General features: G+C 44.5%; 2 protein-coding genes across 6 annotated transcripts in view; both read left to right on the top strand.

Annotated features, from left to right (window-relative positions):
- Window positions 1-9,962, top strand: part of mgarpb (mitochondria localized glutamic acid rich protein b) — an 18,560-nt gene extending 8,598 nt beyond the window's left edge. Inside the window, exons 4-12 of the mRNA XM_072383939.1 lie at window positions 505-1,007; window positions 2,622-2,661; window positions 2,735-2,980; window positions 3,137-3,805; window positions 4,211-4,214; window positions 5,714-5,800; window positions 5,911-5,918; window positions 8,236-8,346; window positions 9,820-9,962. Coding sequence (XP_072240040.1) covers window positions 505-1,007; window positions 2,622-2,661; window positions 2,735-2,980; window positions 3,137-3,805; window positions 4,211-4,214; window positions 5,714-5,800; window positions 5,911-5,918; window positions 8,236-8,346; window positions 9,820-9,962 — 1,811 coding nt within the window. The remainder of the gene's footprint in view (window positions 1-504; window positions 1,008-2,621; window positions 2,662-2,734; window positions 2,981-3,136; window positions 3,806-4,210; window positions 4,215-5,713; window positions 5,801-5,910; window positions 5,919-8,235; window positions 8,347-9,819) is intronic.
- On the top strand, window positions 8,195-22,623 carry elf2b (E74-like factor 2b (ets domain transcription factor)). 5 transcript variants are annotated; one of them, XM_072384218.1, is made up of 10 exons: window positions 8,195-8,515; window positions 14,164-14,295; window positions 14,397-14,640; window positions 18,823-18,936; window positions 19,058-19,237; window positions 19,484-19,570; window positions 19,686-19,878; window positions 19,955-20,365; window positions 20,474-20,648; window positions 20,768-22,623. In XM_072384218.1, exons 2-10 carry the CDS (start codon window positions 14,221-14,223, stop codon window positions 21,380-21,382), a joined length of 2,094 nt encoding a protein of 697 aa, XP_072240319.1. In that variant the 5' UTR covers window positions 8,195-8,515; window positions 14,164-14,220; the 3' UTR covers window positions 21,383-22,623. The 5 variants fall into 5 exon arrangements, with proteins under 5 accessions (XP_072240319.1, XP_072240317.1, XP_072240318.1 ...); XM_072384216.1 differs by having other exon boundaries at window positions 19,683-19,878; XM_072384217.1 differs by lacking the exon at window positions 8,195-8,515 and adding an exon at window positions 10,744-11,104 and having other exon boundaries at window positions 19,683-19,878.

Raw genomic sequence — 22,623 nt, 5'->3', positions numbered from 1 at the left:
TGAGGCCAAGTCTGGCAGCCGTCAGGATTCAGTCATTTCTAAATATCTCTGTTCACTTGGTCTGCGTGTAAGAGAGGAAAAAGCATTAAAGGTGTGTTTTTAGGTTTAAAGGTGTAGTGGTATGATTGCCACCTTTCATGTGGGTGACCTGGGTTCAAATTCCCTGCATGAAAGGTACTACTACCTCCAGTAGGGGTCCTTAGGCAAGGCCCCTTGCCCTATCTGCCTACCTGTAAGTCGCTTTGGATAAAAGCGTCTGTTAAATGCATAAACATAAACATTAAAGGAATACTTGAGTACATCCTGACTGTTGCAGAATCAGATGTATTTGCTCCATGTTCATGTCTTTCAGATGAAAGTTCATTCAGGCTGGAGCACTGTTCCCTGCCTCAGCTGTCATGCGATCTTTTATTTTGCACCGACAGTAGACCTGGAAATCTAAGATGCATCGGGTGCCGGTGACGTCTTTTCAGAAAATGTTTAATCTGTGCGTTTGTGTTGCAGCTCCTCCAGCTGTGGCAGAACCAGAGGCAGCAGCTTCTGCAGCTGAACCCGCCCCCGTAGAGGAGGAGGTGGCTGCCGTGGTCGCTGAGGTCGTCACTGAGTCCATCCCTGCGGAACCAGTAGCAGAGATCTCTGCCGAACCCGTCGCTGAGGCTGCGTCTGAAGAAGCCGCCGTGGTGTCTGAGGCGGCCGTTACCGAGGCCGCAGTGGAAGCCGCTCCCCCTGTGGTGGAAGAAGCGGCTCCAGAAGCTGCTACAGAAGTTGCTGTAGTGGACGAGACGCCCGCCGAGGCCCCTGCAGCAGAGGAGACGCCCGCCGAGGCCCCTGCAGCAGAGGAGACGCCCGCCGAGGCCCCTGCAGCAGAGGAGACGCCCGCCGAGGCCCCTGCAGCAGAGAGCGCTGGTACGGCAGCAGTAGATGAAGTCCCTCCCGCTCCCCCCGCTGAAGCAGAGACTGTCCCTGCAGCCCCTGAGGCTGAGGCTGCCCCTGCTGCAGAGGTGGCTGCATAAAGCTGTGATGCTTAATAGTTGATCTAGAAAGAAGGGCAAGCAGTTTGATGTGTTGTGTCCCTGTTCCCTGGACTCAGGAAAAGAACTCATGACCCCCGTTCTTAATAATGGTTAAAAGCAGCGTCTAGTTTTCACTTCTAGTTGGGTTTAAAATAACGGCCAAGGGTTCATCAGTTCGCTTTTCAGATGTCTTCCTTCCCTCACCTTTGCCTGGCATTCAGATCCACACCACAGCTTCCAACATCAGTCTGTGAGGTTGGAATAAGCCTTAAATTCTGTTTCTGTAAGAATTCCCATCAAAACCAACCAAAGCAAATCCAAACCATGGCTCATCAGCTCTATAGAAAAGGGAAGATTCTTGACCTTTTGTGATTTTAAGAGATTGGATTAAAATTGCAAACAGTGTCTCTGTAAAAAGTATTTTGTCTCTCACAGAGTTCGATAAGTTGTCTAAAAACTTCAGTGTTGAACTAATGCAGCAGATGTCCGATGTTCTGCCTCGTCTCTTTCAGCTTTTACTCTCTGCTTCACAGTGAAGTGACGGAAACCAGTTTTCTCTGCTCCAAACTGCAGCTCCTGAGTTGTTTCCTCTCTTAGTTTTTCTCAGATGTTCAGCTACACCAGTCTGCACCCATTTAAACATGTGAACTAATCAATGTTTCAGGCACAACATCATTTCTTTTCCACTCTTCAAAGCCATTTGATGCTCCTGCTGAGTCTTTTCTCGTTACTGTGAAATTTACATCTTAAAGGAAACAGACTCTTTTTTTTCTCTCTGGGCATTTAAAGTTGTGATTGAAACAGCGAAAGTAAGAAATACTTAAGCATGACTGGATGATAAGGAAGTGTAAAGTGTTTCAATAAAGGAGTTTTGATGGTCCACAACCATATTTATGAATTTTCATTGTCAGATTTCTAAACATTTTTCTATTTTTACTTGTTGCTGGAAGTAAAATGTCATTGTTTATCATTGTAGACGCCAAGCTTGTGTAGAAATGCTGCTTTTCCTCTCTGTGCCGTATTCATGCTCCTGTCAAGCTTCAGCTGAACTCCAACATGATGTCTTTGCCATCTCTGAGGAGGGTCAGTGGTTAACGATCTGTCGTCACTGTAAATCGCTGCAAAGTTTTTCTGATTGAGGAGAAACGCGGACCGCATCCATTGAACACCTGGAGGAGACTCATTGGTTCAAGTATAAAAATAACATGATCTTAACCCAACTTGCTGGAGATTTTGAACCGATGTGCTCATCATCCTCATAAAGAACAAATAATTTCCAGAGATTTGCAGAGTAAATGAAAAAGTGCAGACCTCTCCGAACCCTTTAGGTCACTCTTCTGTACAATGAAGTGAAGGGAAACTGGAGCGTTTCTTTCAGATAACAATAGTGCTTGATGCGAGAATCTATGTTACAGGACACTGTTGGTCTTTTAAATGGTAACTTCAGCACAAGGAGCATGAACTGGGCACGTAGTCTCCTGTAGAGCGCTTCAAGCTGTGGTGACTGTACATGTAGACCCTCCCGTGATAGACACCTGGTCAAGGTAAGTTTAATTATGGAAAATTAAAGCACAACATGCCTTATGACAATGATGCAATCGTCTTCAGAAACATAAATTCACACTGGGTTGTCACTCTGCTGCCAGAAGTAAAGCGGGGATGTTATTTTAGTGTTGGCGCTTCTGTATAAAATGCTAATTATCCTCATGTCCCTCCATCAGCAGATCTGCTGACGGCTGTGAAGCTCTTGGCCAGCTCAACACTTGAGATTACTGCTGCCTCTGTTGGTGTGGAGACTCTGGTGGAAGCTGTGCACCAAACCGAGGCTGAAGGACCGGTGATGACTTCCACGCCAGACGTCCTCGAGCCAGAAGCCCTGGAGGTCACGTCAGAGGAGGTTGTTAAGGAAACGTCTGAAGAGGCTGATATCGATATTGTGAGCGAGGAGGAGGTGACGTCTGCAGAGGGTGAGGAGGCGGTGGCAGAGGATGCACAGGCTCCAGCTGCTGAAGAAGTGATTACAGAGGAGACTCCTGCTGCAGCCCAGGAGGAGGAGGAAGAGGAGGAGGCAGCTGCAGCTGCATCTCCTCCAGAGGAAGCAGCTTCAGCTACATCTCCTCCAGAGGAAGCCCCCACAGTGGAGGAAGCTGATGCTGGAGATCAGACTGTGCCACCTGAAGCTGCTCCTGAGGAGGCTGTCTCCCTTTCAGAGGCTGCTGCCCCTGAGGAGGCTGTCTCCCCTTCAGAGGCTGCTGCCCCTGAGGAGGCTGTCTCCCCTTCAGAGGCTGCTGCCCCTGAGGAAGTCGCCCAAGCTGAGGAGGTGGCACAAGCTGAGGAGGTGGCACAGGCTGAGGAGGTGGCACAGGCTGAGGAGGTGGCAGAGGCTGAGGAGGTGGCACAAGCTGAGGAGGTGGCAGAGGCTGAGGAGGTGGCAGAGGCTGAGGAGGTGGCAGAGGCTGAGGAGGTCATTGTCTCTGCAGAAGTTACATCAGTGGAGGAGATATCAGCAGCTGGAGAGCCAGCAGAAGCTGAAGCTTCAATAGAGGAGACAGCTGAGGCAGTTTTTGAAACGACTCAGCTGGCAGCAGCATCCACTGAGCCGGACCTGAAGGTTCTTTTAACTGCAGAACCAGACTCTACATCAGAGGCTCCAGTGCACAAGGCAGAACACTGCCACTCTGCTCCATCACCAGGAGAGGCGGTGGCGCCACCCGCAGCTTTGGAGGAGGTCACCGAAGATGCAGATGCTGCATATGATGCAAAGGAGGAGGCAATAGGGATGGAGGAACAAAGTAAGAACAATTAGCAAATGATTCAGCATCATATTTCATCTTTTCTTAAAGAATATTCCTACTATCCAGTCAAAAATGCCCCGATTTACTCCAAACCTCAAGTTCATCACCATCAAAACAATAGTTCTTCTTGATGCGGTCCACTTTTACACATCAGCTTGTCAGTGTAGCATCTCCTGTTTTATAGTGAAGCGAAACCTGAAAGATATCAGAGTTAAGTTTACACAAAAGATAGTGAAGTGATAACTGTGCACATCTACGGTACCATGTGAGGGTTTTAAGGTGAGGAATGGGGCTGAAATGTATGCACTCCTTACTTTTACAGTAAGACACTCCACATATGTTTTAAAGTTTGCTTATTCCAAAAGAATTCATCATTTAGCAGATGTTTTTATCCGATTTCAGTACAGTAAGAAACCCTGAAATGAACTTTAGGTGCTAGTTCTATTTAGAAAAGACGACACTCAATTTCCAGAAAAGTTGAGAAGTTTTCTAAAATGCAACAACAACTTAAATCTCTAAATGTTCATTTGTTTGAACTTTTCACTTAACAGATAAAAGTCCAAAGAAGTGATTCTCAGTTTCTGACGAAGTTCCATTTTTTTCTTTAGAAAACTATCAACCGATTTAAAATTTTATGTAGCAATGGACTTAAAAAGTTCCAGAGTCGTGTTTCCCATCAGTTTCCCTTTAATGACACTTTTTAATGGTTTTGGGAACTGAGGACACTGATTGTTGCAGTTTTTCAGAGGAATCTGTGTCCATTCCTGCTGAATCCCAGATTTCAGCTGCTCAACAGTCCCTGGTTGTTTGGGAAAAAGACGTCACCTTGATGGCAGCATCTGTCTCTCCAGAACTCCAACATCCAGCTCTGCATCAGTGGTACCTTCACCCAGATGAAGCCCTCCATGCCATGGACTCTGATGCAGCCCCAGACCATCACAGGCGCTGGCTTTAAACCTTCCTCTGAGAACAGCCTGGATGCTCTTTCTCATCAGTTTTTCCCAGAAGCAGCTGAAACGTGGACTCATCTGCCCACAGAACACGTGTCCACTGTCTTTCTGTCCCTCTGAGATGTCCAGATAATTGATACATGGCTTCCTCCTGGTGTGATACAGCTTCAGCTCACATTTTTGGATGCAGACGTGGACTGTGTGGAGTGAAAATGATTTTCCTAGCTCCTCCTGAGCCCATGTGGCTGTATTGATCATGGTGGCGTGACAGTTTCTCTGCCTGAGGGGTCGAAGGTCGTCCGACAGAGCCCAGGTCTTGGGAGTTTACACACTGAAACTTTACAGATTTAAACATTTAACTGCATATTAGAATATTTCCCAACTTTTCTGGAAAGGAGGCTTGTAAAATAACAAATATTCATAAGAGAGTATTGTCCTCTTAATATAGCATAACACACCTTGATGATCAGTCAAACCTGAATTAATAATTAAGCTGGCTTGGAAGGTATTATATACTCTTAAATTCTGCTCTTTAAACAAACAAACAAAAACATTGTGGTGTTTCACTGTATTTGGCTCTGACCAGGTGTATTTCTGTGTATATCCACAGAGCCAAAGCTGTCTAACTGGACTGTTAACAGCTGCTCAGTGATGTAATAGTACAGTAAGAAGGTAAACAACTTGAAGCAGCTAAGCTAGAACTGGAGATAGTAGAATGGACATCTACAAGAGGAATATTCATAAATATTAGACCTTCAGCATGTGGAGAGGCCTGCGTGACTCATTGCTCTTTTTAAACTTTGCTTTCCCTGCCTAGAAGCCGCATAGATGTTCATTAGATGTCCTTAGATTCCCACAAATGTCCATTCTACCTCCAGAAGAAGTGTGTTTCCCCTCAGCTGTGTTCACTGACCTGCTCTTGCTCATAAGTCAGTATTGTTCTTGTTTGTTGCAGCCACAGAGAGTACGGCGGTGGTGACAGCCCGGTCATGACAGACAGCGTGCCTTCCACAACACTCCCCAAGCTCTCAGTCAAGCTGACGTAACAGATGACAGAAACATGACAAAGAAGTGGTCACATGTTGAACAAACTAAAGTGTTAACTGTAGTAGCAGGTGTTACATGACTTCCATGACGTCTCTTGTCCACTAGGTGCCACTGTAGCAGAATCTTTTTTTTTTTATCAGGCAGTGGAAGTGGGTTATTCACATTGTGATATTAGACTTTTAAATAATAGACATGTCATTTAACCTCCATTATCAGCTGACATAAGAGCCAACAGATACGTGTTTTTGTTGCTTTTCTCATAATTCACCAGCAAACATGACTATCTTGAGGCATTTAAAAGTATTGAACATTTATCTTTTTGCTAATTTGACAGTGATGCGCTCATAGAGAGATGAGCACCACTTAAACGTCATGCATTACGGTTATAAAACAGAAAACAATAGTTAAATCAGATTTGGTGCATATTTATTTTCTACATTTGTTGTCTGTATTTTACCCTCTGCAACAAAAGACTAACTCAAATCGATAAAGTTGTGTGTAACTTTTAGCTTTTTTAGATTTAAATCTAACAGTTAAAACAACCAGCTGTTTAATACTACAAAGGGGTACACATTCTTCTTCGTTTGCTTTATTTCTGTCCTGATTCCATTAGATATTACATGTTACACTTACAATTATAAGATAAAATATAGAAGCACTGTGTGAAAAAATAAGTGAACCCCTACTGCTTCCACAGGAATGAAGAAGGTAAGTAGCAGCCAGGTACTGCTGATCAATGCATTGATTAATTGATCGTCAGTCAGTGTGAGCTCCTCCATAAAAGCAGAAGTTCTGTCAGTTTGCTGCTCTGCAGCATTCAGGTGTGTGTTAACACGATGCCAAGGAGGAAAGACATCAGCAATGATCTTAGAGAAGCAACTGTTGCTGCCCATCAGTCTGGGAAGGGTTATAAGACCATTTCCAAACTATCTGGAGTCCATCATTCTACAGAGAGAAAGATTATTCACAAGTGGAAAACATTCAGGACAGCTGTCAATCTTCCCAGGAGTGGACGTCCCAGCAAGTTCACCCCAAGGTGAAAAAGCCAAGAGCTACATCTCAGACTCTACAGGCCTCAGTTAGCATGTTAAATGTTAGATGCAGTGTTCAAAGTCCAGACCTCAACCTGATTTAAATGCTGATTTTAAGCATAAACGAATGCTGCAAACCTCAAAGAACTGAAGCAACGTTGGAAAGAAGAGTGGGACTGATAACGTCACACAGGAAACCGTTACTTCAACTTACTGCTGCTGCAAGCTGTTGGATCATGGGGGTTCACTTAGTTTTTCGGTCACTGCTTCTGTGTTTTGGTTCAGTTTTGGTTACAACATGGTCTAATATAGCATGTGTTGTTCTTCAAATAAGGCTATTTCAAACTGACTGATTTCTGGTTTAGGATCTTTTAAAAATTATGTGTTGTTCTGTAAAACTTTAGAATTGGAGGAAGGAGTTTATTCCACATATCTGTGTAAATAAATTCCTACACACATGCTTCTATTTACACATATTCACAGATGCATCCTGATGTTTTAGAGCTGAAAGAAGGTTGTAGATCATTTGTTAAACATGTATTAACATGGACACTGCATAAATTATTCATATTAGATATGGAATATATCATTTTCATTCAGTAAATTGCTGGGAAAACAACTTCCATTGTCATGATAATGTGCTCAGCTCACATATCAAATAAAGTGGTGGATAAACATCTGTTCCTTGTATTAAATCATCAGCAACATCTGTATTTGGTGGAAGAACGGTTCACAGTCTTTGCCTCTGCAAAACAAACCCAAACTACTGATATGTTAGCGTGAAAAACCTTTCTGGAGTAAAAATACTTAAATGTGGCAACAATTTACATTTAAGGGGTTAAAGTAGCCGTTGTGGTTGGTCTTTCTGACTGACACTGTATAAATACAATTAAAGAGAGATAAAAGCGGAGAAAACAACATTTAATATTTGTTATCATTATATATATATATATATATATATATATAGTGTTGTATTTTTAAATGTGTTTTTAAAAGTACTTTATCTAAATGGTTAGCAGTCAAATAAATTCCCTCTAATGTGTTTAAGTAGAAAAAATGGAAAGCATAAAGTTGTATTACTAAAGTAAGTAGTTAGTTGAGTGGAAGTGTTCATCGATTGCTTATATGGGGTCTATTTGGTCATTTATCTTTGTATTTTGGATGCGAAAGTGTGTGATAAGATTTTTTTTTTTTTAAACAGCACATTTTATACTGTGTTAATAGTTTGTCGAGCAGAACAGGGTGTAATTATAAAGGGAATACTTGATTAAAAAAATATATATATTTATTTTAGTTACTTTCTTGTAAACTGGGGTTGTTTATCGTGCGGTGTGACGTCATGAGAGTAATTTGCCTGAACAAGCGGAGTAAAAGTGGCAACAGAGCCAGTCTCGATTAGCTCCGGAGAACCGAACCGAAGGCCGCTTCTTCGCTCTTTCACCCCGCCGCACCGTTGCTACGAAGCTGATCGGCGGCTCCGACACTCATCATCGCGCGGGCAGCCAGGACCGTTAGCTAACCGTTGGTGGCGTCCGTTAGCGGCGGGACTCTGGAGTCAGACAGCCGGAGCAGCGCTGGATGTCACTGTCACAGACACTTAGAAAACTCTCATTATCCTGCTGGGAAATGACAACCTGCTGCCTGTGAACCAGCGGGGAGCTAAAAGGAGTCATTTCACGGTAAGTGACCTGACGTTGGCCCTCATTAGCCTCATGTTTTGTTGTGTTTTTCTTCTTTCACGGTTGTTTTCGCCTGGAGGCTAACGTAGCTAGCTAGCGTTAGCCAAGTTAATGTCAACACTTGTTTGTGGCTCTCTGAGGCGATGTCGCGTTTATTGGTGAAATATCCGGCCATTGGAGCTGCACAGAAGACCAAACTGCAATGATTGTCCCACAGTGACATACTCTCCTTGTTTAATCATGCAATCCACCTGCTTTAGGCTGCGTGGGGCTCCAGGCTGGGGCTCACTGACTTAACAAAGTTTGATCTTGGATCTCAGTGTTATTTTATGAGCCAGAGGTGGTATAAAAAGCAAAGATTTGTGTTAACACAATGAAACTACACTGGGTTAACTTGATAGTAGATGGGCGCGTGTAAGCCTGCATTGTGCTGTAGAAACAGGTGGTTATGTGGGCTGTTACTGATGATTGTGGCTCTTTTTCTGAGAGAAATAGCTGTCATGAGCCCTCAGGATTCACACCCAGACAATAATACAATTTGAAATCCAGTCATTTAGTTTATTTTGGAAGTTCATAAACCGTGTAAAGTGATGTGTATAGTGCTGTAGCACCTGCAGGATTAAACTGTTTTGGTTGTGTGGGGTAAAGCAAAGAAAGTGTGCTTGTGGTGGTTAATATTTGACCACCCTGCCTTTTGCTCAGTGATATATCCTCTAGTTTAAACCAACATTTGAACTGCAGTGTGAAGGTTTGTTGTGGGTGGACACAGTCATGTCTGAATGTTCAGCTTTAGGGTCAAAACATGAGGGGCTGATACTTAATATAAAGGTTTGGTAGCACAAAGATAGATGTGTGGTTTCGTGGAGGTCTAAACTGACAAAGTTTAGGCTTGGATCTGACAGATCAAAGTACAGTACTCTTAAAAAGTCTTGATCCACCCCTCATTTATTTATATTGTACTTGCTATCTTTTAAAGTGGTCTTGAGAGATGGTTCTCGAGGCTTTCTGAGGATACTTCTACATTTTTCTTGAGAAAAAGCTGAGCTATGCCAAATTACACAAGAAGTGGCCCGAAAATCAGTGGCAACAAGTCTCATGGAGGGATGAATCCTCCATTTTAATTTCTGTAGAATTGGTTGAAAAAAGTGTTTTTGTTTTGCGGACATTTCACTGAGCAAACTGCGTAATTCAGGAAAATAATATGTAGATTCGTCAATAATAGAAATAGTTCCAGTCAGATGGTGTGGGCTGAAGCTACATGCTAAAGCTACATGCTAAATGTGATGTGAGGATGCATTTGTCAGGGTGGGTGGTGGAGATGAGAGGATCCAGAAGGGTGGAGGTTGTGGATGAACGGTACAGAACTAAACTAGAGAAGAACTACGACCATGAAGCAGAGCGTGGCGAGGATCTGACGATGACTAAAGACAGGGAGCTTAAATACTGAGGAGCTGAGACGATCGAACACACAGGACATGGAAACTGAGGTAAAGAGTGAGAGAAAGTGAAAGCTACGTGACTGAAAACAAGTGGAGACTAAAAGACCCGAATGAAGTGACCAAATAACAAGAAATCAAGACCCTGACAGCATCGACTTTGCATGAAACATTCTACATCAAGGCCTGTTGGAAGTTAAATTATAGAAGAATTTATTTAGAGGATGTTTTATTCCTTCTGATCACTACTCCAAAGTCTGCCGTATTCATTAAGACACGAAATGGAGTAAAAACGTGGAACTGATGGCCCTAAAGTCGACTTGCAAACCTGATTTTTATGCTTTGCTCGGCTGCAATCGCAGTGTCTTTATCTGATAGTTTCAGTAGAAGTAGACAGGAAATTATGGAAAGAGAAGGGAAATGAGTCAAACCAAGACTATGATGCTATTTCCTTTGGTCACTAACTTTAGAATAAGGCTTAAGATGCAATCTGGTGCATTTCATAGACAACACTTGGTTATCTGAGGCTGTGGTTGTTTTTTTTCTCTCGATCGTGTAGCTTTCTGTCATTTGATCTGAGATAAGTTTGCAGTTTAGCTGGATTAAAGCGTGATTGTCAACAGCTGAATGGACTTTGCCTGTGTGTGTGTTTGAATATGGGCTGAGTGTTAGGTAAATCATGAGGTCATGCTGGCTGTGTATTTGCTCCATCACTGTGTGTGTGTGTGTGTGTGTTGGTGGAGGGCAGGGCAGGGCACAAGGCAGGGCGTTGTATCTCTACAGCCCCAGTTACTTGGAACAAAAGCTCTGTTGTTGAAGTATCATGTGACTGTGTGTGTCTGTGTGTGTGTGTGTGTGTTCCACCCCTGTCATGTGATGCAAGCTCAAGGCAAGAGAAGTGCTGAGTCGCTCTGAGAGGTTCCTTCCACTCAGACAGAGCAGAAACAAGCAGGCAGGGAGAGGCGGTGGATAGATGGATGTCGGGTAGAGATGAGGAGCAGGAGACGGACAAAACAGGGAGCGATACAGAGCAGCTTCTCTCTCCTCGAGCTTCACGTTCATTCTTCAGCTCCCTCGTGTTCTGTTGGACCTGAAACGGCAGACGTGAAGATGCGAGGCTTCGTTTTCAATCGACCTTTCAGTGGCAAGGCAGGTTTGGACTTGTTTTCAGTTTGATGTGTAGATTGGGCCGGGGAGGCTGGGAAAGTTCAGGATGACTCTGCTTTATTTCGTTGACTCAACATTTGTCAAAGAGCCGAGCTGCTCATCTATTCTCGCCTCTGTGATAACGAGCAAACTGCGTTTGACACATTCGCAGCGGAGACTGTGGCTGTAAACCAGCTGTATTTTCAATTCCCGGAATAGCAACATGACGAACAGCTAACTGAACAGAAAGAAGGCCCCATTAATGAATTCCTCTGCTCGTCCTGGCTTAAATTCTGATGTGAATGACTTGAAATGGAAATATCGCAGGCTGTTTGAGCTCAGAAGCAGCCACGTGGTCACTCGTCCCGCAGGTCCTGTAATACCTGTTTGAATGAATGGTGTTTGAGACACTCGGCTCTGTGAGCCTAACCTGTCCGTTTGAACCGTGCTTCATTTATTGTGCGGTGTGTCTGCTTAGCGTGCAGCACGTGCAGGACTCTGCACTTTGCCACTGTGACACAAAAACTCATTGCGTCACAATTTCCAGCTCGCGCTTGAGCTTACCTAATGACTTCTGTCAGTTAAACAGCTTGATAGCAGCACATGTGCATGTTTCTGTGGCTAAAGACATGAAACGTGAATCAGAACAGAACAAAGAGAAGATGCATAAACGCTTTATTCCTCTCGGTGGATCTAAATTTCTGAAAATAAACATGTAGATTGAGCTCCATGTGGGACGTGACACCCAGCTGACACAGCCCTTTAGAAACAGTATGTATAGCTCTGCCGATTGAGCCGATCCTCTCTTAACTGGCAGGATATTAGTCTGAGCAGCCGAGGAACGCTGGCACAGCACGGCTCATTCATTATACAGCTGTTAGAGCAACTGAGCATGTCTTCATGTCCTCATATGCTCTGCTGTCAGGCTGCTGCATGATCATTTTAAATGTATTTCCTCTTGGTTTCTGTAACATGCATTTAAGCTGTAGGAATTAAAGTGATACCAGTGAGAACTGGATGTTAATCCTTGTCTTTTCCTCAGAAGAGTTTACTGTAGGCTTGTGTTTAAGCAGAGGGGTGAGAACCCTTATCTGCACGAGCTGTTATTCTGATTGGCAACGTCATGTAAAAATAAGTAAGTGCACTGCTCAGATAAACCCAAGAGGTACATCTCAGACTCTCCAGATCTCGGTTAGCATGTTAAACGTTAGATGCAGTGTTCAAAGTCCAAGTCCAGACCGTAACCTGATTTAAAAGCTGATTTTTAAGCATAAACGAATGCTGCAAACCTCAAAGAAAAGAAGCAACATTTTAAATAAAAGTGTTGGCTACAAGTTCCTGTTTCTGCATTTTGAGTTGGTTTTTGTTACATATTTAATGACACGGTGTCGCGTTGTTGTTGCTCATCTGACGTCTTATTTAACTGATTTAAACCTGTTTGTAATTATTATAAACTCTGGCTGGAAAGTCTGTTTTTACACAGAGAGCAGAGGCACACTGCGACAGTCTTTCCTTTTATTATGCTGTGTGAACGTTGGAAAAACAGAGTAATTTGAAGGTAGAAATTCAAACCCCGTCTACTCGCTGGCTCCACCTTTAATGTCATCATTCCTCGATGTTTTAGCTCGGCAAAGTGTTGAGTCTTGAATCTGAAGGCTCCTGGAAAACTGAGGTAATGTTACTGATTTTACCATGAAGTCTTTATAAAGCACCCTGCATGACTCAGGCTATTGCTGCCACAATAAGTTCAGATGACATTTATTAATTTGTGTTATAGTGGAACAGATTATATTAAAAAAACACACTTTTTAATCCATTTCCCACTCTTAAAGGGGAACTCCAGTATTTTTAAACCTCAACCTTATTTCTGGCATGAAATACGTTTTATCTACTCGCCGAGAACAGTTTGGCAGTCGTCGAAACAGTTTCGTCGTCAAAATCTGACAAATATCCTGCCATGTTGTACAAAACTATCAGCAGCAAACTCTGTGTGAAGTTAGCCGACTGTCACAGAGCACGGAGTAAATAAACTGTGCTGCAGGGGGGCGTGTGGATGAAGTGGTCCCAGTAGAGTGCCTGTGTAGAAATCCCCCCGTTAGCTCTCCTATAGCTGCAAGTAGCCACATAACAGCAGCTATGAGCTAACAGAGCTATAGCACACGTTCATTCATTCATTCTTCTTAAAGTATTGGTGAAATAAAGACAGATAATGCCTTATTTAGAGGCTGCATCGTCTAAGCCCCGTTCACTCCGTTATATGGATCTCCAGTTATCTAAATATCTTCTGAAGGATGCCGACTTTCACCAAACTGTTCTCAGTGAGTAGATGAACATATTTCATGCCAGAAATAAGGTCCAGGTTTAAAACTACCGGAGTTCCCCTTTAAAGAAGGATAAAAACTTTATTTTTCCCCTCACTTTAAGCTGCATTTCACGTTTGAAGCTGCAAACTTTACTCAGCAGTTTTAAACTGCACCAGCAGGTCGGCTGCAGGTCTCCAAAAAACAGGCGAAGAAGCAGTAGGAGGAGAATCGGTTTCAAGACATCAAGCTATTGTCTCCATGTTCCAGCTTCTGTCTTTTAGCCAGTGGTCGCCCCGCTGTGCAGCACAGAACAGGAACTCAGGGGCCTGTGGTTCTTAGCAACTGTTACCATGGCTCCAGTCCACCCTGCCTTGATTTTTTCCACTGGACGCCATGTGTTGCCTGTGTTTAGGGGACTTTCTTGGCTTGCTGTCAGTGCATTTCTTCCTGTAATAGCAGACAGGCATGTCCTGCAGGCAGAAGGGAGGAGATGAAAGAGATTAAATCTTCTTGTAGAGAGACGTTGGCCAACTGTTGGGACCGACAGAAAAAAGGCTTTTTTCTTTTGATACTGTAACAGATTTTTGACTGTTAGAGCGCAAGATTTCATATCATTTGACATCAGCTTTTCTGATTCGGCTCTCACGTCTGTCGGGTAAATATGTGACATCATCCGGCAACCAGGAAGCTTCTGTCTCTGTAGTATTCACCTCTGAAAAGCAGGATTGTGTTTAACTGTAAAGTGCGTTGTTTGTTTTTTCAGTGGAGCGGCTGTCGCTCACCACACGGGCGAAGGCCGCCAGGAAGAGGAGCATGAGTCATGACCTCGGTGGTGCTGGTTGACAGTGGTGGGACAGTGGTGGAGTATGTCATAGCGAAAGAAGACCTCCAGCAGGTGCGTCGGACGTAGACTCAAAAAAAAGAAAAACCCTGAGTTTTAGTCCCGTCTGGACCTTATTGAACATTAAAAACTCTTCCATCCTCGTTCCTGAACAGGAGGGAGAGTGTGAGGTGGAGCTTGAGCTTGAAGGAGAGGTGGAAGGTGAGTGTGAAGCTGAGGAGATGCAAGAAAGAGAGGAGATTGAGGACTACCCAGCAGTCATAGTGGAGGAGGTACCAGGCGCCGGCCTCACAGAGGAGCAAGGCTACTCAGCCCAGGTGTTGGTGTATAACGATGATGTCATGCAGGAGGTGGGCGATGAGCAGGAGGTGGAGACAGAAGAAGAGGAAGGACGAGGAGGTGAGATATAAACATTTTCCCATATAAACACTGGAAGAAAATGCTGCAACACATACGTCGTATTACCCAGAATGCCACGGTAAACTTTGGGTGCTCTTCACTGGCATTGGAGAGAAATAGGGTCGGGTGGCTCTGCTAAAGAAAGTTTCCCTTTCCTGATTAAATACAGTAAACCAAGCGCCCAGAACTGCACTTATTAGTGGGAAAGTTTGCTGAATCATCAGGTTTGTTTATAGTCTGAAACTAGACACAGGAAGTGCCCCAGACCTGCTCCAGCTGACAGGTTTCCATCATCCACAGAGCCACAGTATTGATAAAATAAACCAGAATTCTCCAATAATTGACAGATTTTGACCCATTTGATTTGTGCAGTCTCCTGTTTCCATTTGGTTACTAAGACAACAGACTTTCTGTGTCATGGTTACAGTTTGTTACTGAAGCGCCGTCACACTGACCGCTTCTCGCTACTGGATCCTGTCCAGTAGGGGTTGGAGGATGGCGCAAACTGATCCGGACTGTACATGAATCTCAGTCTAAGGTTCACACACCAGTTTGATCAATTTGGGCTCAACAAGAGTTTCCATAGTTTGGGCTTCAGCACCAGACGGTCTCACCACCTTTGTGGGCTTATACTGCCCCCTTGTGGATATATTTTGTACAGTTGATGAGTCATGGACAACAAAAATGTCCAATATTAACTCATTAATCATCAATTAATCCCTCAATTATCACAACTGCTGTCCAGTCCTTTGCACCACATTTTCTCTGCTACAAGAATCGGTTTTTACAGAGTCTAAAAGTGGGAAAATGAACTTCGAAGGACATTAAGTCAGGTTTAAATGTCTGAAATCCCAAATAAAAGGGTTTTCTCAGGCTGGTGTCCTGAAACAAGTTCTGGTCATTTCTCTTCTTGGAAAAAGATGAGGAAGTTTCTTCCTTTCTATGGGAAACTAGACCCTTCAGATTTGCACATTTCATTATTATAAAAGAACGTTTTAAAACTTCCATGAAAAGGGACTAGTTTTCTGTTTTTAAAAAAGCTGGTTTGATTGCTGTGGTTGGTTCCACTTTGGTGTCCTTAAATGATTAAACAGAGGTTGTATCGATTTGAAGATGCTGTTATTTCTCTACTTGAACTTAGTCTTGAGATAGTTTTGGTCGGTGTGCTTATAAAAGGTTCTTTAAAGGTGCTGAGCTCATAAAACTCAGGCTCAAAGAGTCGTTTTTAACTTAAGACCGACAACACTTATTACTCTGTGTGCTAAACAGAATTATATCTAAAGTTAAACATGGATGCAGCAAGGAAGAAGAAAAAGAAGAGCAGTTCCTCACACATTGTTCAGCAAAGCTTTCAGATATTAAATGCGTCCTTCATATCAAGTCAAACTGTCTCACTCAGCTGTGATTTCTTTGGTTTAAAATAGGACCCACAGGTTGTATTATTTAAAGCAATTCTTCTTAAAGTGGCATTTTAAGTTCCTTTGAAAGAGTCTGTGCTCCAACACCGAGCTTTTTGTTGTTCTGATGAAGTTAGTTGAGTGTTTCTTGTGTTTTTCATCGCCGTGACTATCGTGTCGATGCAGGTTTTTCAGTCTTCGGTTTTTCAATAAACGGTTCTTCTGAATTTAACAAGCGAAACAGAACTAACTTTCCTTTCTGTCTGTTATTTGCACATAAATCTACTTAGTGCGGACAGACTGTCTTTGACTTAATATGCATGTAAAAAAAAGTCCCATTAACAGTTGTTAAAAAGTAGAAAATGACACCCTGAAGTTATTCTAATCCTTAGTTAATGGATTAGAAATGAGGGCCATAAATAGTCTTTACAAAGCTTGGCTTTCTTCGCTGCTCTGAGCTTTTTTGTTATACTAATTAAGACCCGATTACTAAACTTTTTGTAGGATTATTGCCCAGACTGTGCATTTTTGAAACAGCTCACGCTCTGCAGCTTTATTTGACGTATTGGCTACGCAACAGAGGGAGGGCAAAGGGAGGATTTCCTGTGTCGGTGGCGGAGGGATACACATGTGCCGCCGTGATGCGTGTCGTTGAATTCGAATAGATTCTCCCTTTAGCGGCGGAGTGATCTGAGCTAGTAGCTTCCCATACAATTCAGTGAGAAGTCAATGTGAATCTGCAGTAAGGGGAAAACATGGCGACTTCACAGCATGAGGGGCACGCAAACCAGCTCGATCTGCTCATCAGAGCCGGTAATGTACCTCTACGTATTCAAAACCTCGACTCGACGCTATCGGTAACGCGCGGCTTTTGTTTTTAGCCCGGAGCGCTGCGCTCCGTACCGCTGCCGACTGTGGTGAAGTAATGGAGGGCAATCAGGAAGTGATCACCTTGGTAGCAATCTGCATGGCGTTGCTACACGGTTATAAAACCCGATTTTAAAGTAGAAAAACTCTATCGGGGCTAGTCGGTGTGTGTGGTCGGATTGCTGTGTGCATGGTGCGCGGTTTGCATGTTGGAGCAGATTTTTCTCTGAGCTGCATGTTGTTGAATAACGGTCTGGACGTCGGCTCTGCACAACCAGGAAGTGTATAGATGTTGTCTTTCCTACGTCTTTGCCACGCTGTCTGAGTCGGAAGGACATGTGGGTTTATTTTTACGGACACAAATGTGCTTATCGGATATAAATTGTATTTATTTTAACGACTGACGTTTGTTTTGGATTTTTTTTTTAGCGAAAACAGACATTTGCATGAATAATCTGCAGCGAGTCCTCTTACTCCCGGAATTATAGTCCGCAATTCTTGAAAAGTATGGACTGTTATGCTGTGTTTTTTAATTATTTGTGGCGTGATTTGCTCGGTTCAGTATTCCAGGTTTGGATATTTAGCCCTGGCTGTTTCCGTTATCGTGCTGTGCAGCCTCCAGTGGAAGCGTGGGACGGCCTGGCTGCTGAAGTCTTTTTTTTTTTTTTTTTTCTCTCTTACCCCGCTCCGATGGCGGAAGCATTGTTAATGTGAGGGGGCGGGGCGAGTTTTTGATTGACGCGTCAACTGGTCCAATTGCGTGTGCTTCTCTTTGAAGCGTCAGCACTCGTCCAATCAGGTTTCAGCGTGGGCGGGGTGTTAAAGAGTGTGTGAGCCAATAGGAGGTGAGGCGAGTGTTGAGTGACAACAGGATTTGTGAGCTTCTTCGAAGAGAACTGGAGGGAAAGGACGAAGAGTGTAAACACGGAAGTCATCAGAGGCAGGACTACTTTTTTGTCGAACTTGGTTCTATTCTTGGCGACGAATTCGTGTGCTATTATCTTACAGTATTTATAATTATTAAAAGTTTCATGTTTTCTGTGATTAGGTTGATACATGGGTAAACTTAGACATGAGGGCAATGGACACATTTTCCATATGAGCAGCTGTTCTTTGAGTTAATGCCTTCTCCTGGTCCTATTTCAGCTGGGCTGCCTTGTTTCAAGGACGGCTCAGCAGGCTGTAGGATCTCTTTGATGGCTACCACCATGTCCTGTTTGTTTGAGAGAAGCACTGAATGAGAGGGACGAACTAAAGATAGCCTTTTTCTCTCCCCTGCACACTGCCTGTTGCCTCCGTGAGATAGCCAAACATGGACAGGGCAGGGTGCAACGGAATCTCATGTTTCCCACCAGTGATTGACAACAACAGCAGGTGCCTTGGTTTCCTTCCCAGGGTCCCACGGGAGGCCACAGTTCCCTCACAACAAGCTGAAGTCAATTATTTGAAAATAAATAGTGTCCTCCTCTTTTAAACAAAGAGGTAAACATGTTTCTAACTGAGAATACATCAGTGTTAACTATATAATTCGATGTCAGCTACTTGTAAAGTGATGGTGATGGTTTATTTGATCTCACAGAACCTTTCCTCGCGATGCTTTTTAAAGTCCTTAAACAAACCTGCTCTGGTTTGGTTTCAAACAAAAGCCAAATTGTAGAATTGATGCTGAAAACTTCACTTGGAGCCCCAAAACAATCAGATCTCTTCACTAGGGGGCGCCAGATGGCTGAGCTGTCAGTGTGAACCCTGGGAGAAAGTTGGCAGAGAGATTCAAAAAGCTACTTTTATTGTTTTGTAGAGCATTCGGGTGGGCTGACATCACCTTAAATTGAGCCTTTTTGTAGACTTACTGCACACCTGGGTCTTTATTTTCCTTTTAGGGTATTTGCTCATTGTTTTGTGTGTTTTTCTTCTGCAGTGGAGGCCTCTGTTCACGGCACCAGCGTCCACCTCTCTGACAAAACCTTTGAGGCAGCAGAGGCTCTGCTACGCATGGACTCACCATCCAGCCTCAGAGAAGACCGCAGTCCAGGTAAATATGCAGGTTTAAAATGATCTCTAATCGGATCCTTCGGTCTTCGAGTGTCAGTCAGAGTTGTGACGAACGTGTTAAGCGTCTCATCTTCAAAGTTATTATTGATTCTTCCTCCCAGAAGCTTTTGTCCCGCCATGTGAATCGACACCAGACTTCCTCCACGCGGCCATGAGGCCTGATATGATTTCAGAGTCTGAGGTGGAAATCTCAACTGAGGAGTGCTGTGAGGAGGAAGATGAGATGGTCACCTTGCTGGAAGAACCAGAACCCGACAACGAGCCTGTCAGAAAGAGACGAGGTACACAGGCTTATTTTTTAGCTCTAATAACACTGAGCTAATGAGGGCCGATTGAACTATAGAAGGAGGAGAAAATCATTTAAATGTTTAAATGAAACAGGCTTCTGAAACCCCACAAAGAAGCCCAAAGAATAAGTTACTCACACTGACTCTCATTGCCCAAGAGCACCATCTTGTGGCCGGTTTGTACCATAGGCTCTCAGCTCATTGTACACAACCCTGATGCAACCTTCTTTTCTTTTGTAGCTGGACGGAAGCCAAAGACACCACAGTCGGCTGTTTCCAACAGCTCACCAGACCTCAGCATCAAGAAGAAACCAAGAGAAGGAAAAGGTATCCAACAGTCCAAATAACTCCCTCTGGGTGCACATATTCTGTCTCAAATGAGTCATTTTCCTGATTGGCAGTTAGTCTAAGGCTGGCACTAAGCTGCTTCGATTTCCAGCAGGGAGCACCATCTACTTATGGGAGTTCTTACTGGACCTCCTCCAGGATAAAAGCACCTGTCCAAGGTACATCAAGTGGACCCAGAGAGAGAAGGGGATCTTCAAACTGGTCGACTCCAAGGTGGTGTCCAAGCTTTGGGGCAAACACAAGAACAAACCAGACATGAACTACGAGACCATGGGACGGGCCCTCAGGTACAAACTGAACCGTTATTTTAGCATTTATCTGTGTTTACAGCATTTGAACCCCTGATCATTCTGGTGCCCTCAGATATTACTACCAGCGGGGCATCCTGGCCAAGGTGGAGGGTCAGCGGCTGGTTTACCAGTTCAAAGAGATGCCCAAAAACATCGTCATCATCGACGACGACAAGGCAGACATGGCTGCCTCTGACGATCTGATTGGGTCAGACCCGGCGGCGTCATATGACCGCGTTCCTCCATCGTCAGACATGTTGCTTCAGGTCGCTGAGCTGTCATCCCCGAAGAAGCCCAATATCTTGCGGAGCGGCAACAGAACCAGTTCAGTCCAAACTCCGGCTGCCGCAGGCAGCAAGCCGGCGGCAGGAGGTGGACCTGCGGTGACGGCCGTGGCGCCGAGGATAGTGTCCGTTTCAGGAGCTACAGACGTGACGCATACCCAGCAGTCTCACGCTATGATGGCGAACGCCGCCGGGCCGAGGTCAGACGCCAGCGGGGCGCTTCGGTTAAATGTTGCTGACAAAGCAAATGTTTCTTCACAGCAAAAATACTGACTTCTGACTCGACTCATCTTCCCTCTCGTCCACAGGACGGTGCGGGTGGCCATGCAGGTGCCTGTCGTCATGACATCACTCGGTCAGAAGATCTCAACCGTCGCCATGCAGCAACCGCCGGGAACGACGGGGGTTGCCGGGCCCGCGACCATCCTCGCCAACACCTCTGCTATCAACGCAGCTGCTGCTAACGCCAACTCACAACAGAAGGTGTGAAGAAGAGAAAATGAACTTGATGATCCCTACAAATAACTCATGATGTCATGATAATTGATATTGATTAATGCCATTCTTTGTGGTCGTTCCACTCTTTTTTCCTCCTTGCTTAGGTTGTGATCCAGACTATCCCGACCATGGTCCCGGCCACAGCAGAGAACGGAGACAAGATCACTGTCCAGCTCGCCAAGATCATCACGATCCCGGCCCACCAGCTGGCTCAGTGTCAGCTCCAGACCTCCACGGGCACGAACAAAGCCAACATGGCTGCGTCTACGGCGGGCATCAGCCTCCTCGGAAGCCCCCTGACGGTACGGGCTCTGGCCCCCGTCAACGTCAGCCCGGGAACGCAGGTGATGAGGCTCACCGTGCCCACCCAGGCACAACAACAGACTCTCATGGTGCCGGGAAGCGGCGCGGCGGCCATGGTAACGATGTCGGCAGCCAATCAGACGATGGTGACGTCTGATGGTCACATCATTAGCGGCGTCATCAACGGCTCAGAGCTGGTGATAGGAGCTGGAGGAGTCGCCATGGAGAAGTTGAAGGCTGCGGGTGTGCAGGTCCGGACTGTGCAGGTGCCGATGACGGTGCAGCAGAGCCAGATGAACCCTGAAACTGTTCAGAGCGTCAAATGTGAGGCCCCGGGGTCTGAGGCCCCGGACTCTGAGGTCGTCATCAAACTGGAATCACCAGACGAGATAAAGACCGAAGAGCCGGAGTGTTAAAACCGAACTGCACCCCACCTTCTCCTTTTCTTTCAGAGAAGGTTAGTTTGTACATTTCTGAATTAATTTTTACTTCTAATAACCAGCAGCCGTCTGAGAGACTTTGAAGGTTTTTTTTAGTCCTAAACGCATCTTTGGACAAAGCTGTCGAGAACTTCTCTGGACAAAGCTGTTCTCCCCCAGAACCACAAAAGGAGCCTCTGCAGCCGCCGTGTGAAAACGCTCAGACTTTAAAGCAATCTGATGGAAAAGCAAAGGGACCAACCACGATCACTACAGTTTACGCTTCGTAAACGGATCACTGACTCGGATTTGAAGAAAAAAAAATGGGGGAAAACAGCAACACTACAGAAACAAAAAGGCAAAAGATTCAAACCAACCGAAATGTAAAGTATCCAAAACGCAGCTCCTTTTAGAGAGCCTTTATTTCTACAAATGTTAAAAACCAGCAACTTTTTTTTAGAAAAAACCTCGTGTCACTGTGCAGGTGGAGCGTGGACGGGGGGGTGGGAGGAGAAGAGGAGCGATACCATTATGTGTAAATATACATATCTGCTATAGTTTACGGAGCTGATGTTAACAGAGCAGCCTTAGATTTAAATCCTTCATTGTCTAAACCTTAAGCTGAAATGTGTGTTTTGATACTTTGTACCAAGCACAGTGTTATTGAAAGTCAGAGCTTTTTACTTTTACTGTTGGTTTGTCTGCCTCCGTCAGGCCTGTTGATGCTCCAAGGCTCGCCCGTATTGGCCAGATTGCTTCAGCGTGTCCTCCGGCTTAAACGTGACAGAAAGGATTTAGTCTTTTATTGTTTTGGGGCAGATGTTTGCTCTGTTCTCCACGGCCTCTGAGCGCGACTCTGAGCCCGTTAATGCTTCCACGTCTGGGGACAAAAAGGAATGAAACAAGAAATAGGAACGAGTGTAAAGTCGGAGTTCAACAGTGAACTGAAACCTGTTAAATTTTGTCAAAGTTGTGCAGAAAAGCTGCAGAAAGATCTTAACCACTGTGGATCCTCGGTCACTTTACTTGGAGCTTAAACCAGAGGGTGGAGTCTCTGCCATGTTGGCCCCGCCCCTACATTTCATTACTTTATTTTTTTCTGAAAAGAGGGAAGATTGTCTGTGTTCAGACTGAACTGTTTGTATATTCAACATTTGAAGTATATTCTATTTTGTTGTACTCTTGTTTCAAAGTGTATTAAAGTAGATTTTACTGAACTATTAAAAAAAAAAAAACAA

The sequence above is a fragment of the Leuresthes tenuis genome, unplaced genomic scaffold, assembly GCF_036924035.1.
Source record: "Leuresthes tenuis unplaced genomic scaffold, fLeuTen1.0.hap1 SCAF_4, whole genome shotgun sequence".
In the NCBI taxonomy this organism is placed as follows: Eukaryota; Metazoa; Chordata; class Actinopteri; order Atheriniformes; family Atherinopsidae; genus Leuresthes; species Leuresthes tenuis.
Note: the sequence above shows the minus strand (reverse complement) of the source record. Positions and strands in the feature narration are given on the sequence as shown.